This window comes from Erithacus rubecula (assembly GCF_903797595.1).
Source record: "Erithacus rubecula genome assembly, chromosome: 1".
Lineage (NCBI taxonomy): Eukaryota > Metazoa > Chordata > Aves > Passeriformes > Muscicapidae > Erithacus > Erithacus rubecula.
In genome coordinates, this window is record NC_136658.1 from 88,507,321 (window position 1) to 88,524,403 (window position 17,083).

General features: G+C 43.9%; 3 protein-coding genes across 10 annotated transcripts in view; 2 read left to right on the top strand and 1 right to left on the bottom strand.

Annotated features, from left to right (window-relative positions):
* Positions 1-12,240, top strand: part of CARS2 (cysteinyl-tRNA synthetase 2, mitochondrial) — a 42,743-nt gene extending 30,503 nt beyond the window's left edge. For 2 of the 4 annotated variants that reach the window (XM_079324641.1, XM_079324640.1), the window contains exons 11-15: positions 801-939; positions 2,848-2,971; positions 4,848-4,946; positions 8,336-8,596; positions 11,258-12,240. In XM_079324641.1, coding sequence (XP_079180767.1) covers positions 801-939; positions 2,848-2,971; positions 4,848-4,946; positions 8,336-8,596; positions 11,258-11,332 — 698 coding nt within the window. In that variant the 3' untranslated portion in view covers positions 11,333-12,240. The remainder of the gene's footprint in view (positions 1-800; positions 940-2,847; positions 2,972-4,847; positions 4,947-8,335; positions 8,597-11,257) is intronic. The other 2 variants (XM_079324642.1, XM_079324643.1) reach the window with 2 other exon arrangements.
* Positions 12,241-14,263: 2,023 nt separating this feature from the next.
* The window catches only part of NAXD (NAD(P)HX dehydratase), a 48,426-nt gene continuing 45,606 nt past the window's right edge, over positions 14,264-17,083 (bottom strand). For all 5 annotated transcript variants that reach the window (XM_079324116.1, XM_079324115.1, XM_079324118.1 and 2 more), the window contains one exon: positions 14,264-14,665. In XM_079324116.1, coding sequence (XP_079180242.1) covers positions 14,515-14,665 — 151 coding nt within the window. In that variant the 3' untranslated portion in view covers positions 14,264-14,514. The remainder of the gene's footprint in view (positions 14,666-17,083) is intronic.
* The window catches only part of COL4A1 (collagen type IV alpha 1 chain), a 366,614-nt gene continuing 365,351 nt past the window's right edge, over positions 15,821-17,083 (top strand). Inside the window, exon 1 of the mRNA XM_079322953.1 lies at positions 15,821-15,825. The gene's annotated coding sequence lies outside the window, so the exon portion shown is untranslated. The remainder of the gene's footprint in view (positions 15,826-17,083) is intronic.

Here is a 17,083-nt window from a genome sequence, read left to right on the forward strand (position 1 = left end):
TAATGTTTCTGCAGCTGGTGGAAGAGAAGCTCTGTAGAGTTCCTGTACATCACATCTCATTGTAAAGTGGAGCTCAGCTGTGGATGCAAGGAATCATTTACTTTGAGGTTTTATCTTTCTTTCCAGTGGCCATAAGAGGCTTTGATATGTGTGTGTGATGAATCCCACTCCAGACATGCCCTTATGAGTTTAAGCAACTTATATTTTCTCTAAAAATAACTTTCTCAAAGTGATATGGTTGATTTCTCTTTGAAGTTGTGAGGGAATTGTTCAGGAGTTAGATCACAAATTTTAGGTTGATCTAGATTTTAGATGTTGGTGAAGCAGCCCTTTTAACAGAGTCAGTGGTGAGGGTCAAGCCTTTTTGGAGGTCTCCAAATACAAATTGTGTCTACCTAATTTAGAATAGGCACAAAATTAGAGGTATATGTCATCATCACTAGAACACTTAGAAATATATCAAATCTAATGCTTTGGATTGATAACTTTGTAGAGAGATTCAGTAATGGGAAAAAAAATAAATAGTGATTGCTTCAGTAAATTTCCAGATTCAACTTTTTTAATCAGTTTGGTATGTTTTCCAGTAGGTTATACTTTGTCATATGTAGTGATAGTCTTTTATATTGATTTAATTTACCTGGTGTGCATGGAAAATGGAGATTTTAATTAAATGTGCAATTAATTGTAAGAAGTTTGTTGTATTAGTAATAACAAACTTCTCCTTTGTTTCCAAATACTGTTCCTATGTATGAAAGACAGCATTCTCTCCATCATAATACCTTAATTTCTTTATTTTTTAGCAGTAGAATTTAGCGAGGAGAGCATGGAAGATGCAAAGAACCTTCTTCAGTCAGTCTCCTCATTTATTAGAGATGCAAATGCTTATATAAAAGGACAGCTGTTGTGTGACCCTGTTAAAGAAGATATATTGTGGGAAAGGTAAGTGCACCTCCTGTATAAGACTGTAATTATGTGAGCAGCAGTTTGCTGTCAGACTCAGAGGTTCTGTTTAAGCAGCAGTCTTCCCTCCCAGATTCTCTTTCTTGCCAGCTGTTTTTGCTCATAGTCTGCTACACTCAGTTCACTGTGTTTCTAAGGTCTGTGTGCCTCTCCTAACACAGGTGTCTTTGCCCCTTGTGAGTGATGCAGGAGGCAAAGCAGTTGTGGGGTTCCCCAGTTCATAAGTAGAGCTGGGCAGTAGTGACTGGAGAAGAAAGAGGATGACTGAAGAGTGACACAGCCTGGGCATGTGAATTTGTAATCAAGCTGACTGGCACTGTGGTGTGCAGCAGAGGGGAGAAGGGGCTACTGAGAGATTGGCCATGGGCTGGGATGTCACAGGGAAGGGAGCAGTTAAAATTGTTGTGACCCTGATAATGGTGAGGAGAATCCTTTGGAGTCCATTATGAAAACCAGATTATTTTAAGGCCTGAGATGTGTTGGGTGCAAAGTTGAGAGCAGGAGCACAGTGCTCTGGAGTCAGGGTAGGAGGGGTGAGAGCCCTGAAGCAAGGTTAGTGCAGGCAGCTCTGGGCTGTAGAATCAGAGGGGGGAGACAGTCTGTGCTGTAGAGGTGAGAGGCAGCTTCCTTGTGGCTCAGGTACCTCACTGTTGGGAAGCTTGTGGCTCCACTGACTGAGGGTTGCAAGGGGCACTGGAACATGATACAGGAAAGTGGAGTTGCATTAAGTAGCTGTGGTATTTGGCAAAAGCAAATCCTTCAGCAGGAGGCTGCAGGGGATCTGTTGGTGCAAGATAAAACTGAGCGGCATGAGGAAGTTGAAATGGATAATCAGTAGGGGACGTGTGGGAGGGCACAACTTGTGTATTCCTAGGTGTAAAAACAACTAAAATGAAACAAAGCTCTTAATTAGCAAAGTGTTAGATACTCAGTGGAGAGGGGAGGCTTGCAGGGAAAAGTGTTGGGAGGGATAAATTAGAACAGCAGCCATCCAGTATCTGAGGGGAGGTAGGCATTCCAGGCAAAAAAAATCAGAAACAGGCAAAATAAGGCTCAGGAGAGCCCCAGAGATGCTAGGATAGCTTGAGGTTCCCCAGTTAACCTTGCACTTTTTTGAGAATTGGCATCCTTGGGCCAGTGCTGTCAAGCTCTGATTTGCCTGGCTGTGTATGGGAGCAGGCTGCCAGCAGCTGTTTGTAGCTCCCACTTATCCCTGCTGCTCTCCTCATCTCCCACTCCAAGTGGCTGCAGCTGGAGGCACTGGTTCTGTGGTGATCTGTGCTGGTTGCCTGCTGGCTTTTGGCACTGTTACACAAATGGTCCTACTGGACCTTTCCATCTGGGCCATGGTGAGTGGAATCCCTTGGGACTGGGCTCTCCTGGGAAATGAGGAGGCAGGGCTTGGTCCTGAGTCGGATCCTGACACCAGGATTCTTGGCCAAACCCAGGACAGCTTTCTTGCCAGGCACTGGAGTGCTGCCTGTGATGTGCCTTTGGAAGAGAAGCATGCTGTTAGCATGATTAATGGGCTGCTGGGAAAAAAAAAAGCCAAACAGAACTTTGATGTGCTTAATATCAGCCTCATTTTCCATCTGTTTTTAAATGATTTAAGGCAAACGTTGCTGTGTTGCTGTTGGCCCCTCTGATTAACCATGTGTATTTATTGAATGGATGTAACACTTAGGATTTTGACATGCATCAAATTTTTCCCTTCACAGCAGAAATATGCATTCTCCCTGATGAGTGCAGCACTGTCCATCACAGGACAGCTGGGAAGGAGATGGCAGTGTCCTTTCAATGACTCCCTCTGGCTGAATGGCTGATGAATTCAGCATACTGCTGGCATCTTGTTTGTCTTATCTTAAATGTTACCTTTTCTTCTTGAAGGCTAGCCAACACAAAAGTAACCGTGAAGGCTGCGTTTGCAGATGACTTTGACACCTCCAGGGCTGTTGCAGCAATTATGGACCTCATTCACCATGGCAACAGACAGCTTAAGGCTGTTACTAAGGTAACCCATTAGGATACAGAGATCAGAAAATGACAGCTGTCCACTGTCCTACTGCTTAATGCAGACAGATTAGTTTATTGTTCACATAAGAAACCGGCAGAAACAAAGCTCCATAAATTGTTGACCTTAATGGAGCCCATTTGTCCTGACCCTATCACAGGAATTGTGCATGGCTATTGTTTTGTGCTTTGTTGTGTCCAGAGGATGTTTCTTTCTTGCTGCCCTGTATTATTTATACCTAAGGCTCCTGAAGCTGTTGTGACATGCTGCTCATTTAAGTGCTGATTCTGTGTTCTTACCCTGCTTCTTTGCTTAATATCCATGCACAGAAATTAAGCTAAACTGGGAAGTGGTGGGGGGTGGTTGCTGCAGGGGCTTTGGCTGGCAGCCCCAGGTGCACTGGACAGTCTTGGTGGCAAGTTCAGCATCGGGGTCTGAGTGGCTCCTGCTGTCAGCAGACTGTAACTGGCATCAGCATTCCCTCATGAGTCTGTCTTCAGATTGCTTTGGCAAATTAAGACCCTGTTAAGATCTCTCATGCTGACACAAAAAGCATGTGGTAAGGACAAGACTTGAGCAAGAAACACTATCTGAAGCATTTCTGGGTTCTCCATTTACCAACAGCTCCCTTTATCACTCAAGGAGAGCACCTCAGCCTTGTTGCTGTTCTCCCTGAGTACTGTTGTCACCCTGTTCACCATGTTCATGCAGTAAAAGAAATGTGTACATGGTAGTAACTGGTTTTAAGAGAGAATTAGCCTGTTGGTTTAGAAATCCTGCCTCCTTCTGGTCCTGTTTTGGCATTGGCTTTACATTCTGTCCTTAGACTTATATTTACAAATTGATCTCTAAGTGAATCCCTGACCTGAAACACTTTGCAGCAGAGATCTGTAATGGCATTGCCAGTCCTAGATGCAACTACCCCCATTTTGTCAGTCACTACCTGTTCCCTCTGAAGTCCTCCTGTCAACCATTTTGTTGAAAATGGGATGGGATATTTGGGGCAGCCAACTGGGATTTCTGGTTGAGGTGGTGGAGCTTTTCTAGGTACAGCTCAGCTGTGTGGAGTGTTCCCTCTTTAATATATGTTATGACTATAGTTTTTCTCCTTAAGAACTGTGATTAAATCCACATAACTACTTATTCCTCTCTTTAGCCTTCCTGCTAAGCATTTCTCACCTTAGATGGCATGCTCCTGTTCCCTTGTCTCAGTGGCCTGATCCACCTCCTCCCAGTTTAGATGCACCTATACATGTTAACCTATAGCTTATCTCAGGCCCTAATGAAGGTGTCAGATAAAATCCAGTACCAACTGCTGATTTGCTTGTGCATGTCATCACTCTTACTTTTTAGGCAAGGGTTAGTCTGTCATTTAATCCTTATTTTCTTGCTACTGCTGCCAGGGCATGACAGAACACCATACACTATCTCGAAGTGGTCTCCACATGGATCAAATCAATAAGATACTCTTAAGAATTTTTAAAATCTTTTATATTTTAGGTGCCCATTAATGTGGGATTTTGTTCCTTTCATTTTGTTTCCATACACACAGCCCTTTCATGCCCAGAAGTTCTATTTTTAGTTCTATTTTTTTTTAATTTACTGCACACATGTAATGCATGGCAGCTTCTCACATCTCTTCTCACTGTGCAGGCTGGTGATAAGCTCTTCTCTTCCCTTGTTTACTTAAATCCCTTCCCTTTGTGCTGTGAGGTGCTTTTATATCTGTAAGATTGCCTGTCTGGGCAGGTGCTCCTGGTGGAGGTAGATCTTTATAATTAGTAATAGTTTTCCCTTGTGAACTAGGCTGCAGAGAGATGCTGAGTTCTGTAATATGTATTGACTGGACAATCTCTTTTGAGTGTTTTCTAAACAGGATGCTGGATCTCCTAGAAGCTCTGTTGTGTATGGAAGCATTATTTCCTATATAGAAGGCTTTTTCAATGCCCTTGGGATGTCCTTTGGAGAAAGACAGGTAATGAAATATCTTTTCTATGTGTTTGAGGATATGGTAGCAGCCCCAGTGTTATATTTCATAGAGTGCTTTCTGAAAGCATCAGATGTAACAAAGTTATTTATGGTTTTAGTAAACCTTTCTGCACTGCTTGCAGTTTCTCCTGTGATGTTTTAGGGCAGTGTATGAGCAGGTGGAAGAAAGTATTGGCTTTTTAGTTCCTGGAGGTACTCCCATGTGACTTCTGCACCAGTTTTGCTGTGGAAATGAAAGACTGAGGAATGAAACAAGAAAAAGTTAGCATTGGAGGCCTTTAAATTGTCGTGTTATGTGCCTATCTTGCCCCAGCTTTTCCTCTTCTTCCAGATGGCAGCATCCAGGCTGGCTTTGATTGCTGTATGAATATTTGCAGTTGTGAGGTGTCCCACTCTTCTGCAAAAAGCCAGGGAGAGGGGCTGCTTTGCCTTGAGCCATGGGGGAATATGGGGAGGGGAGGACAGTGAGCTGGGGATGGGAACCAACTAGTTCTGGGAAAGATAGGAATGGGGAGAGGGGGAAAAAAAAAGGAGAGGAAATCTCAAACCAAAGTACTGAACAGGAAAAAGAGAAATCAATATGGAGGTGATACCCCAATGTATGGAAGGGGATCATTTAAAATGACACAAGGTGCTGGAGAATAGCAGGTTGCTCTTTGCTCCTCTCTGCCCAAATATGGAGCTGAATGCAAAATAGTGGAAAAACTTCCTGTAGAGAAACTGTTCTGCAAAACAGAAGAGTTCTTTTGGGGAGGGGGAGAAGAGAATAAGAAAATGTAAATAATGTTATTTATCCTTTGAAAATCAGGCAGTATAGTGGTAAATGCATTTATTTAGTTTGCCTTCGTGGATTTTCTCACAAAATTTGTTTCAGTGACTGGATGTAATTTGGCTGTGTGTTACTCCTCACAGGCTGTGGTTTGCATGTTAATTTTTAGTGGAGTTCTAAACACTTAAAATTTTTTGTTAGCTGGATGGCCAAGTCATTCCTCCAGATTCTGGGCTGTCTGTGTGCAGGCATCTGCTGCACCTACATAGTTGCTGAAACAAGTATCTGAATGCCTTTCTTTGTTGTAGTCTGTGCTAGTCCCTTTCTCTGTGTGGCAGGGGCACCAGCAGAAGATGCTGGTCTGAGATAAGCAGGAAGAAAGGAGCTGCTCATCAGACTCCTCTCTGTTCCTCTGCTCTTTCAGCTTCCAGTAGATGAATCAGTCAAAATCTTCATCAGAAAGGCCCATGAACTACCACAATTTAGTAAATAAAATGGTGTAGGGATTGTTCCCTGACTCTGAGACCAGCCACAGCAGCTCAGCATCCAGCCTTTCTTGCCCCTCAGCCAAGTAGCCCCAGGCATGCAGCTTGCTAGGAGCAGTCCTTGACCACAGTGGGTCCTGGCATGTGTGCTGTGTGGGAGAGACTGCCTGGCCTGGACACTGCTGTGCTAACAGTGCAGAGAATACAGGCAGCACTGTTTGGGCCCCCTCATTTGGATGTTTGCTTGTAGCCTGTGGGTCTGTCTTGCTCCTGGGCTGGGATTCATCTCAGCTAATCAGCCTAATGTAGCTGCATGTGTTTTGAAGTCATCAGTGGGGATGCTAAGGAATGGCTCATCCCAGTGGCTGTATACAATAAGAGCACCTGTCTCTCTCTGCATTGGCAAGAGGAGATCTTATCCAAAGGGAGGTAAGATGAATCCATCTGGAAAGGTGATGAGTGAAAACCATTGTGCCTGTTTTTGAGCTGGGGACCTTTTGCTCTCCCAAAGAAGTGCAGAGTGTTGAATGTATTGCAGGTGCAGCTGGGGCCAATCTGTGGAGTAAGCAAGGGCCAGAAATTTGAGAACAGCTCTGAGTGGTTACACAGTGTTTTATGTGGCAATCAGACTGCTTCATCTCCTAAAGCTGCTCCTCCTCTTGAAAGCTCTCCCTCCAGTAGGTGCCTGGTTTGAGCTCTTGGAGTGCTGTTTGTAGAGCCATGTTTCTTGCTCCCATCATCATGGCTTTTCCTTCTGTATTTAAGTATTTATCCTGCCACAGGTTACTATGGAGCATTTCTGGCACTTGTATTTGCTACCTTTTTCAATCTCATAAACTTTTTCCTTAGTATGGTTACATGTTTTGAAAGCTTGAGGAATTCACTGCATTTCACACTCATACTTCAATAGCTTCCCCCTCACCTCCTCCTCCTGCTCCTCTTTGTTTGTCAGTGACCTCTGAAACTCTGCTGCCTTTCATTTCCATCCTGCTGTTCGGTGACTAAACCCAGTCCCCTCTGGCTTTAATTACTCAGCTGCTCTTCTGCTCCCAGATGATGTTGCTGCCAGGAGCTTTGCCCGTGGCCTTGGTGTGCTTTGTGCTCCTGCCCTTGTGTCTTAGTGATAAAACACTGCAGTGGTGTTCTTGTTTGTTGGCGGTTTGTCCTTTCCTCCCCCTTGGGAGTTTGCCTCTAATGAGAAACAGGGGTGGTCTCTGTGCCAAGAGTGAGATCAGGAGCCTGGCTGTGCTGGTGCTGAGGAGTGGCCTTCCTCTTCAGCTGGCTCCCAAGCTCCTGTGCTGGCAGCTGTTGGAGCAGGGCTCTGTAGGAGGAGTGAGTCTCTTCCTTCCTGAGGCATTGACCAGTGAGACTCCTGCCAAGCCAGAGGAGGGCAGGGAAGCCTGGAATTTGCTGAGGGGAGGAAGGGGCTCAGCTGCAGCCAGGAAACACCCACGCCCTGAGTGCAGTAGCTGCTGCTTCCTGCCGGTTTGTTTGAATGCTGAAACTTTGGGTAAGGTGGATCAGATTAAAGTTCTGTGGATTTGGGAAGGGTTTCTGTAGATGAAAGGAGAAAGGATAGGATGGACTAGAGATGTGAAGCCAAAATACTTACTTTTCCTGGTTTGTTTTTCCTGAAGGCAGTCTGGAGCTCAAAGACAAGAGTTAAGGGGCTGATGTGTTCTCTCTCTTTGGACTTGTACAGCCAAGGAGCTGTCTGAGCTGGTGGCTAGGCTTTCCTTGCTGTGTTGGATTCCTGTTGCCAGGCCTTTCCTACATGAACTTGTCTGATCCCTTTTTAAGCTATGCACACTTCTGGAATCTCCGAGGTTTCCTGTGGCAATGAGTTCCCCACTTGGGTTATGCAGTGTGTTGTGTTCATGTGAGAGTACTCTGCTCCAAGGTAAATGCTTTCTTGTGCAGGAATATGCTGCATTACTTGCAAGTATCACTCCACCATAATTTTTTGTCCAGCATTAGTGAGATAGTGACGTTTTAATCCTACCAATATATGGAGGATGCACAATCAAGAGAGGTGATAAGGCTCACATTGCTATGGCAATGGGGGTGATTTTTGAATATCATACTCAGGTGTTTTTGAACAAGCACTCTGCTTGGTTCTAGGTGGCTGTGGGAGGAGACAAGTCTGCAGTGCTCTGCAATGTCATTGAAGAGCTGGTGAGGTTCCGCTCCAAGGTGCGTCATTACGCGCTGGCCCTGCCCGAAGCGGCAGGCGCTGTGCCAGGGCAGGGTGAGGCAGGAGCTGAGGAACACAAACAGGAGCAGAAGGAAAAGAGGAAGCAGTTACTGCAGGAGAGAAAGCCCCTCCTGGAGGCTTGTGACAGTCTGCGTGGGGACCTTGCTGCCTTTGGGATCCACATAAAGGTAGGAGACAATAACCCTCTTTGTGAGACTCTCACTTTGTGCTGTCCTTGAGCAGCTTGTGGCATTGTGCCCTGCTCCCTGTGTGACTGCAGTTGCAGCAGGTGGAAGTCAAGCCCTTGTCTGGTGGTACTGCTGCCTTCTCTTCTGCTCCCCCTCAGCCTTGTGTCTCCATGCAAGCCACTGAAAATCTCATAATGCCCAGAAATCCCTAGGTTGCCCAAGTTCAATTCAGAAGGAAGTGAGTAATGTGTGCAATCTTAAAAAACATTGCAAAGGAACTGGAAAGTAAACCGAGATGACTTGTGAAAATAATGCCTTATCTACCCCACACTCCCCACCAAAAATAAGTCTTCATGAGTAAGCCTCTTCCATGTTCAGCAGCTTCATTCTCAGTTGTTCTTGAACCATAGGATTAGTACAGGATTTGTGAACCACTCCTCTCTCCATCCTGCTTTCTACTTCTTGTGTACACCTGATCTAGGCTAAAACACCACTGTTCTTTTCCATTATCTCAGTGGCATCTCTGGCTCAAGAGCAGACCCTCTGTGGCATTACTGCCTTCTGCTGGTTCCAAGGACCTGCATTACTTCTTTGAAGTGCTGCTTCTTCAGTTCCTCTTGGTCATTGCCCTTCTTTCCTCTGTGAGACAAGGGTCAGTGTTGCTCCTTGAGTGCAGAATAATCCTCCACCTTCTCTCCCTCCATCCAGCTTATCCTGTTCATTTTTCCTTTGCCTGGGAACTGATCCTGGCAAGTCTGGCCCCATGGTTTTACCAGTGGGAGGATGGAAAGCACAGTGACATCAGGGAGTGACAGCACACATCTGCTCCAGCTGCTGAGTGTGAGGGCTGTCACTTGGCAGCGTGGTCAGCTCTCTCCTCTCTGGGATGACAAACCAGGGTGAGGGCCAGAGTGTGGTGGTGGTGGTGATGGTGAGCTGCAGCTGTGAAAGGAAAGGGAAGCTGGAGCATCTGCTCCCTGTAACTTGTTTGTAAATCCTCACTACACTCACCTGTCAAGCAAGTTTGCAAATCCAAACAACTGCACTGAGACAGTCTCGGAGAAGTAGCCTGCCTTTTCATCTATTGGAAAAATGTTGTAGCCCCACCTCCATCCTTTCACAGATCTGTTTTGGTTTGTTTTTGAAGGCATTTACATTTGAAAATTCCACAAATTAATCTGAGCCAGGATTCAAACCATTCCATTTATTAAAAAAAAAAAAATTAATAACCTGAAGCTCAGCATAATCTGTCCCAGAATAGATTGCTCCAGCAGACAAAGCACACACATGCACTTAGGAGCACACACAGAGCAAGCATCAAGCTGAACTCCTTCTTTTTTTGCTGATACTGTGGGAGCATCCAAAGGTGTGTTGTGAAGTTAGCTCACATCTTGCTTTTGCAAATCCCAGAGTCCTGCAAATGGAGTGATGCAGCTCTGCAGTTCCTCACACAGGCTCACCAAAGCACATGTGCAACAAGACACAGCCTACACAAAGCAGGGCTCTCCCCACCCTCTTGCTCATCATGAGTCTGCCTGGCTGGCTCAGCTGATGCCAGAAATGCCTAGTAAAACCACCTAACAGGAGGCCTGCTTGCCTAGTAAGTGCTTGAGACAGTTACATGAAGTTCTCATTTCTGTCCAGCCCCTCATTTCCACAAAATGTTTGAACCTCACACTGTGCATGCATTAATGCCAACACACTGCCCTCTGTCATGTGAGGCTCAAGCAAGCCAGCAACTCCTGAAGTCCATGTGCAGGAGGAAAAGCAGTGGAACAGATGAAGCAGACTAGGAACCCTGGTTTGAGACAGGGGAGGGTGGGGGTGGCTTAATTTTCTTAAAAATCAGGATTGTAGAAAGGATAATTTGTCCTTCATGTTCTAGCTTGTGATTTCCCTACTCTGGTTTCTTCTGTGAGGTTGCTCATTGCAAAGGATGTTGGCTGAAGTTCATAACTTGCAACAACAGACTGATTTAAAAAAATCCACATGCCTTTTCTTGTCATTGTAATGTACTTGGAAGCAGTGCTACTAAGGGAAATGTAGTAATTGGGTATTTAGGCATCAAAGTTTTCATTTTCATGTAAAAAAAGATTCAGCAGTTCCAGCTGCTCTCATGAGTCAGCACTCATGGAAGGTTGTCATGTTCAGATTAACTTTTATTTTCAACCACTGCAATCAGACAGCTGGTTCTAAATAGAATGTTCAGTTTAGCTGCAGTATTGGCTTTCAAAAATGACAGTATCACATTACAGATAGTAAAACCAAGATGCTTCTGTCTTGAGTTCAGATGAAACATGTTCAGCAGTACATTCTTATGTACTGAACGTGTGTTTTCAGGGACATGAGCCACTGAGACTTGAAAATGCAATTGCATGAGTTGGGTATGGCTACTCATATGAGAGGCTGCAGCCTGCTGCTGCATCCCACGCTCAAGAGGTGACATTCCCACTCTGTATTTCTTCCCTCTGAGCTAGGAAAAATTGTCTGGTTTTGTTTTACAACTCTGAGCATTATTAGTAGCAGTGGCATTCCTATGAGATTGTATTGCCACCTCTTTTGTCCAGTTGGATGAACAGCTTTGCTGAGTGAATCTTGGTTAAAAACCTGTGATGCAGTCTGGCAGGACTGACCTGCTGACCTGCTTACTTTTTCTTACAGGACAGAGCTGCTGTTTCAACCTGGGAAATTGTGGAAGGAGGGCAGACAGAGAAGCAGGCTGAGGAAAAAAGCTGATCCCTCATCTTTGGACTGTTTTTTTATTTCAGCTGCTTTGGCAACTGCTGTAAATACTAATTCTTTCAAAATAAAATCTGTTGAACAGAATGGCTAAAAATGATAGCATGTAATTTGAGCAAAACTGTTGGCACTAGTACTTGGTAAATAAATACAGGCCTTGCAGCACAGGTGGTGGAAGCATCCAGAATACAAGGCAGCACAGGAGCAGCTGCACTGACTTTACACAGATATGGCTCTGTTCAACTGCAGGAACTGCCCCAGCCCAAGGGCTCTGTCATCTGCCCTCACCTCATGTTGCTGACTTCACACAGAATTTAAACACAGTGAAGGCAGAGGCAAGAACTTGGGCCAGTTTTTAAGGTAAAAACAGTTTTATGCCTGTTGGTTTGACAATTCTGTTCCTCTGACACAGGAAAGGGGGAAACTTTTAACCTTGAAGTATTTCCTTATTGCAGTGGTGCTGCTTTGATCCTATGACACCTCTACCTGCAATATGATGGTATCCAGTTTCCTGTAAGGCTTGGTATCTTCTGTTTGCTTTAGCACAGAATACAAGGAATTTCTCTGGCACACTCAGGATCTGCACAGAATTGGGAAGATAAAATTAGGATGTATATGTATCAGTATAAAGTATGTTTAGTTTGCCTTTTTGCTGGCACTGGCTGCTGTGGCTGTGGGCAGAGGTGCAGAAGCCTCTCTTACACCTGAGGTGACCTGTGTTCTAGGGCCTGTGTTAATGTGGGGCTGGTACTTACCTGGTACCTGCACTTTTTAAAAATTAATTTATGGAAACATAAGAACCAAGAATGTGGGTTCATTACAAGGCACTTGTGTGTTTTTAAAGTATCTGTTCAAGAGGCTGAAAGCTTTCTTTTATACTGTTGAGAATAAAATGTGTAGCTATTTTTCTGCTCCCTTTCTCTACTACCTCTATTCCATAGAAGAGTGGGGTGTCTCTCCATTCAGCACTAGGGCACAGGTGCTTATTTGACACAGCTGGTAATGTACATTTGCTTGTGGCAGTGTTGTTCTAGCAAAACAGAATAAATGGGGAGCAGCAGCTCAGCTGCTGTGTGAAATGGGATCAGCACACACCAAACAAAGTCCAGTCAATTTGCTATTATTTTTATTTCCTACCAAAAGAAACTGCTACATTTCCAGAATGTTTAAAAATTGTAACAATTTGTATACATTAGTGAATAGCAGTTACAACTTCTGTGTAGCTTTAAAACCAACAGGGCAGGTTGAAATCTGTACTGAGCTCTGTTAATTGATTGACTTTGCTTACATGTCATTTAGATTATAGTACCACTGATGTTCTAATTACAAGAAAAAATAGTATTTTGAAGGCAGTAGCTGTTTAAAAATCAGTTTTAACTTTCTGATTTCATTTAAAAGTAGTCAGGTCTCTCAAAAAACATTTAAAGGGGGAAATAATAGCTTAAGTTTCCCCAAAGATGCAGACAGTTTACAAAACTGCTTAAATTAAACACTAAAACCTCAGTTCTTAAGAGTAGTCTGTGAACCCTCATAGAGCAACACAAGCAAACACTTAAAAACCTATTTTAAAAATAGGTAACTGGTTTAAAAAGAAAAATGCATCAGGGTGAGGTAGTAGTCACAGTGCATCCAGAAATACCAACTCTAAGGGCTGAAGGGAAATACTTGGAGTAGCCTTTCTGATTCCAGGTGCTTTCTGCAGGCAGCCATTGCAAGGAATGAGAACAGTCTGACTGGTCTGTGAGACACATTCCAGCTGAGAGCACCACAAGAGTGGCTGTGCTGAGCAGGTGACATCTACTGCAATAGCTGGATGTGTTATGTGCTTTAAAGGGCAGGAACACTTGGAGCTGGAGTGGGGGTTCAAGGGCAGTACCCATTTAAATTTGCTTTGCATTAACTTGCCTCCCTCTCCACTCTGGTTCAATCCCTACAAGATTTGACTAAATCTCCAAAAATTTAAGGAATGGTCCTGTGCAAAATCCAGCTGAAGTTCTGCTTCACACCTAATGCTTGCCTGCTCTGCCAGTGTGCCAGATCAGCGTGGCACTGACAGTGTGTCTGTCCTGCAAAGATCAAGTAAAAGCCTCTATGCTTTTTGCTCTAAGAACTGCTTTTTGCAGTACTGTGCACTGCACCTGAAGCTCAAACAGCAACCACCCTATTTCTGTTCCTCTTTGACTTGCTGTGCATGCTGCCTGCACTCTGCTGTGAGGGTACAGGTACGAGCTCTGGGCTGCCTTTTGCTCCTTCAGCTTGCATTCCTGCTGGCTCATCACTGTCCACCTACAGATCTGTGTGCTGGGCTGCTCTGAGCTCTGACCCAGCAGGCAACTGGAGTTTCAAAAGCACTTTGCTCTTCCATGGTCACTGAGAGCTGAGCCAGTTCTGCTGGCTATCACAGTCTCTTGCCCCACCTAGTACCTCTCTGAATGACAGTTTCAAATGTTCATTGTACTGAGCCAAGACCAGATAAAGAAAACAAATTTATTTATCTTTCAGGTAAGCCTAATTATTGTTTAATGAATTTTACTGCTAAGATTCCTATAGCATATCTTTCTTCTGCCAAGGGGGAACCTTTTAAAAAAAGACATTACAGGAAGGGATGCCTTGTCCTAATGAATGCTGCCTCTGGGACCAGGAATGGGAAAAGGCAACTAATTACATTCAAAATCTACAGCAACTCTCATGCATTCCCTTTCCAAAGAGGCTTACTTTTTGCTTCTTACTATACTAGCATGGCAAAATATGAAGTGCAATAGCTAATTCTAGACAGAGGGTCTAATAATGACAAGTGACAACCTTGGTGAAATCCAAGAAATTCAGTTGAGCTGGTGGAAGACTTTTATCTACATATCAAGTGCATTTTTTTTTTTTGCTGTTCACACTTTAGTTATTGCTCAATAACTATCAAAAAGAACAGAGGAATACTTTCAGTTTAGTTTTATTATATTATAACAGTTCTGCAACTACAGCTTATTTCAGCCAAAACATTTTTGTATTCCAAACTCTTAAAAAATATCTACATTAATCATATTTTTCTATTCTTAAAAATAAAAAATATCTACCTAACATGTCAATGCTGCTACAGCACTTGAAAGGGTGCATTATGTAAATTCTACGGTACATGTAATTACTCTTGCAGTCATTGTTCTTCCTCCTTCTCTGCAGCTTTGGCTTCAGGTTTCAAAGAGTTTGTTAAAAGCTGTTCCAACTTCTGAAATCATGTCAGAGGCTGTCATTGAACGTCCGAATTTCTGAAAGGCTTGGTGGTTGGACTGCCTTGTGAGAGAGCAAGCTCCAAATGCAGCCACTAGAAAGGGATTTTGACTGAAAGGAAAAAAAAAAACAAACCAGAAAACAACATTGTAAAGAAGAACACTTCTGTGCAATTTATAAGATGGTGGACATCATCTTTGTACTTGCAAATATTAGCATTGCCAGGAAGGCCTCTTAAGCAAACATGTTCTAGACTCTTGCATTGCACAGCATCTTTTGTCTGAGGTTTTTTAGTCAAATACTTCCCTACCCACGGCACAGCATGTGACTGCATAAGAAACACCACCAGGGCCAAAGCACTCAAAGGACAACAGGCTTAAAAAGTGGGGAAGGTGTTCCATGTCTAGTTTACTGATGTGAAGCTTCATGCTTTCCTTCAGAGAAGACTGAAGGCTCACCTGACAGCCTTTGAACCCCATTTCCTCTCCATTCTCTGGGTAACTCTGTTTAGTTTTGTCTTGCAGGGCTGGGGAAGGTCATGGGGACACAGACAAGGCATGATTTTCAAAAGGGCCATAGGGACTGCCCCAGAGCCTTCATTAGATCAGCTTCAAAGGGGTACAGTGGCAAGTGAAGACCACAACACAAGCTAAAGCACTGCTGAAATGCCTCCTATACACTTATGAACCTTCGTACTTCTAATACTGAACCTTCCCCAGAGCAGCCAGCACAGTCCAGAGCCACCTCCAGGGAATCTTCTCACAGACTGGGCTATGGGAGTTTAAAACAGAAAACAACTGCAGAATAATTCAGCAGCCAGTGCTGTGCTCCACGTCTGGCTGATTAAAAAAATCTCACAAAGCTCAGCCTCAGCTGAGCATTGCTGCCTGGAACACACTAAGGACCTCCTGACTCCTCTGCCAAGTGAGAGTTTTGTGAAGCATCCCAATGTAAAACACAGGTAAAGCAGGACATTCACAATTAAGTGTTACTTAAGCAATATCAAGGAGCAGGAGTATTTAAGCCACCTTGAGAGTGAATCCTGGATGCCCAAACACTGAAATGAGCTGTGTACAGCCTCCTGGGCTCAAGGCAGCTAAAGCACCATACTCCAAACACATCAGCATCCTCCCTACCCAACTGAGGAATGCTACCTACTGTGCCACTAGCACCCCTGAAAGCACAATGTCAGTGCTTGAAAACCTTTCTGTACAGACCCATTTTGAAATGCCAGAGCCAGGCACAAGCTGGAAGGACTGGCTGGACTGCCTGCAGTGCAGTCTCCAAGCGGATGCCCTGGCTCACTGAACCCAAAAAGCTCCTCCTCTCCTGCAACACATGAGGTAGGCAGGATTGGTACAGCAGGTGTCTGTGAAGGGTCACCTTAACACCACTGCAGGAGACACAATGCATAGCTGGTGCCAATTACACTTTTCCTTCATCTATAAAATAAAGGAGTTTCCGAGAGAGCTGTTTAGAAAAGCCACGGGAGCTCAAGTCAGGACAGCCTGGAAAACATGTGCTGTGTTTGCTAATCTCTCCAACAATTTAATACTGCTGTGCTGTACCCAATGCAAAAATGAAGGCACTCTTTAACAACTTAAAACAGAATTCTTCCTTTAGTGGCAGCTGCAAATTCAGATACCCAGAATGACAAAGTAAACCAAGATTCAGATTTCAGGATTTTGAAGCCTGGTTCAACTCTTTTGCCCTGGGGCACCTTGTGCAGTGCCCTTCTGGTAACAGAAGCACAGCCTGGGTAACTCCCATGGACATCTGATACTGTGCACCTGCATGCAGCACCCCAAAGGCTACAGAAGGTCTCCACTCCTCAAGCTTCCATAGCTCATTACTTACTGAGAAGAGGGACTGTAACTCCCTGACTGCTAACATTGCTTTCAACTTTATTTAAAGCTGATGCTCTCACAGAAAGACTCCATGAGTATCTGAACCAGCCAGTTCAGCAGGAACTGACATAATTTAACTAAAAAGCCAAAAGCTGTCTGCATGGCTGCTTTATGTCCAACCCAAGTGGACTGCCATTTGGCCTTAAAAGAATTAACTCTCTTTGAAACTGTCTTTATTTGCAAGTTTAAACATACCTGCCCCACTGAATTACTTAGCCACAATGCAGGAGGATTCACCAAAACAGAAAAAACAAAGCCAAATAACATGTCTTTTGAATTACAGAGATGTTATTGCCAATGACTACCACTTATTTATCCTTTCTACTTTCTGCCTACATTCAATTGTTTTGAAAACATGCACCTCATACATAAAAGTCCTTGTGAACAGATCCAGAGGCTGTTTTTTTGCCCCAGACTTGGAAGATGTTAGATTACTAAAAGGTTTGTCTAATTGAAATTATTACTGTTATATAGACTACTCTAGACACTCTTATACTTCTAAAAAGTGGATACTTTCTTACAAAAATCTCCAATTTAATTTAAAAATTTATATAATAGCAGGTCTATGACAGTTGCTACAGGTGAACACAGACTCACAGCAATTAAGTTGTTAATTAATATT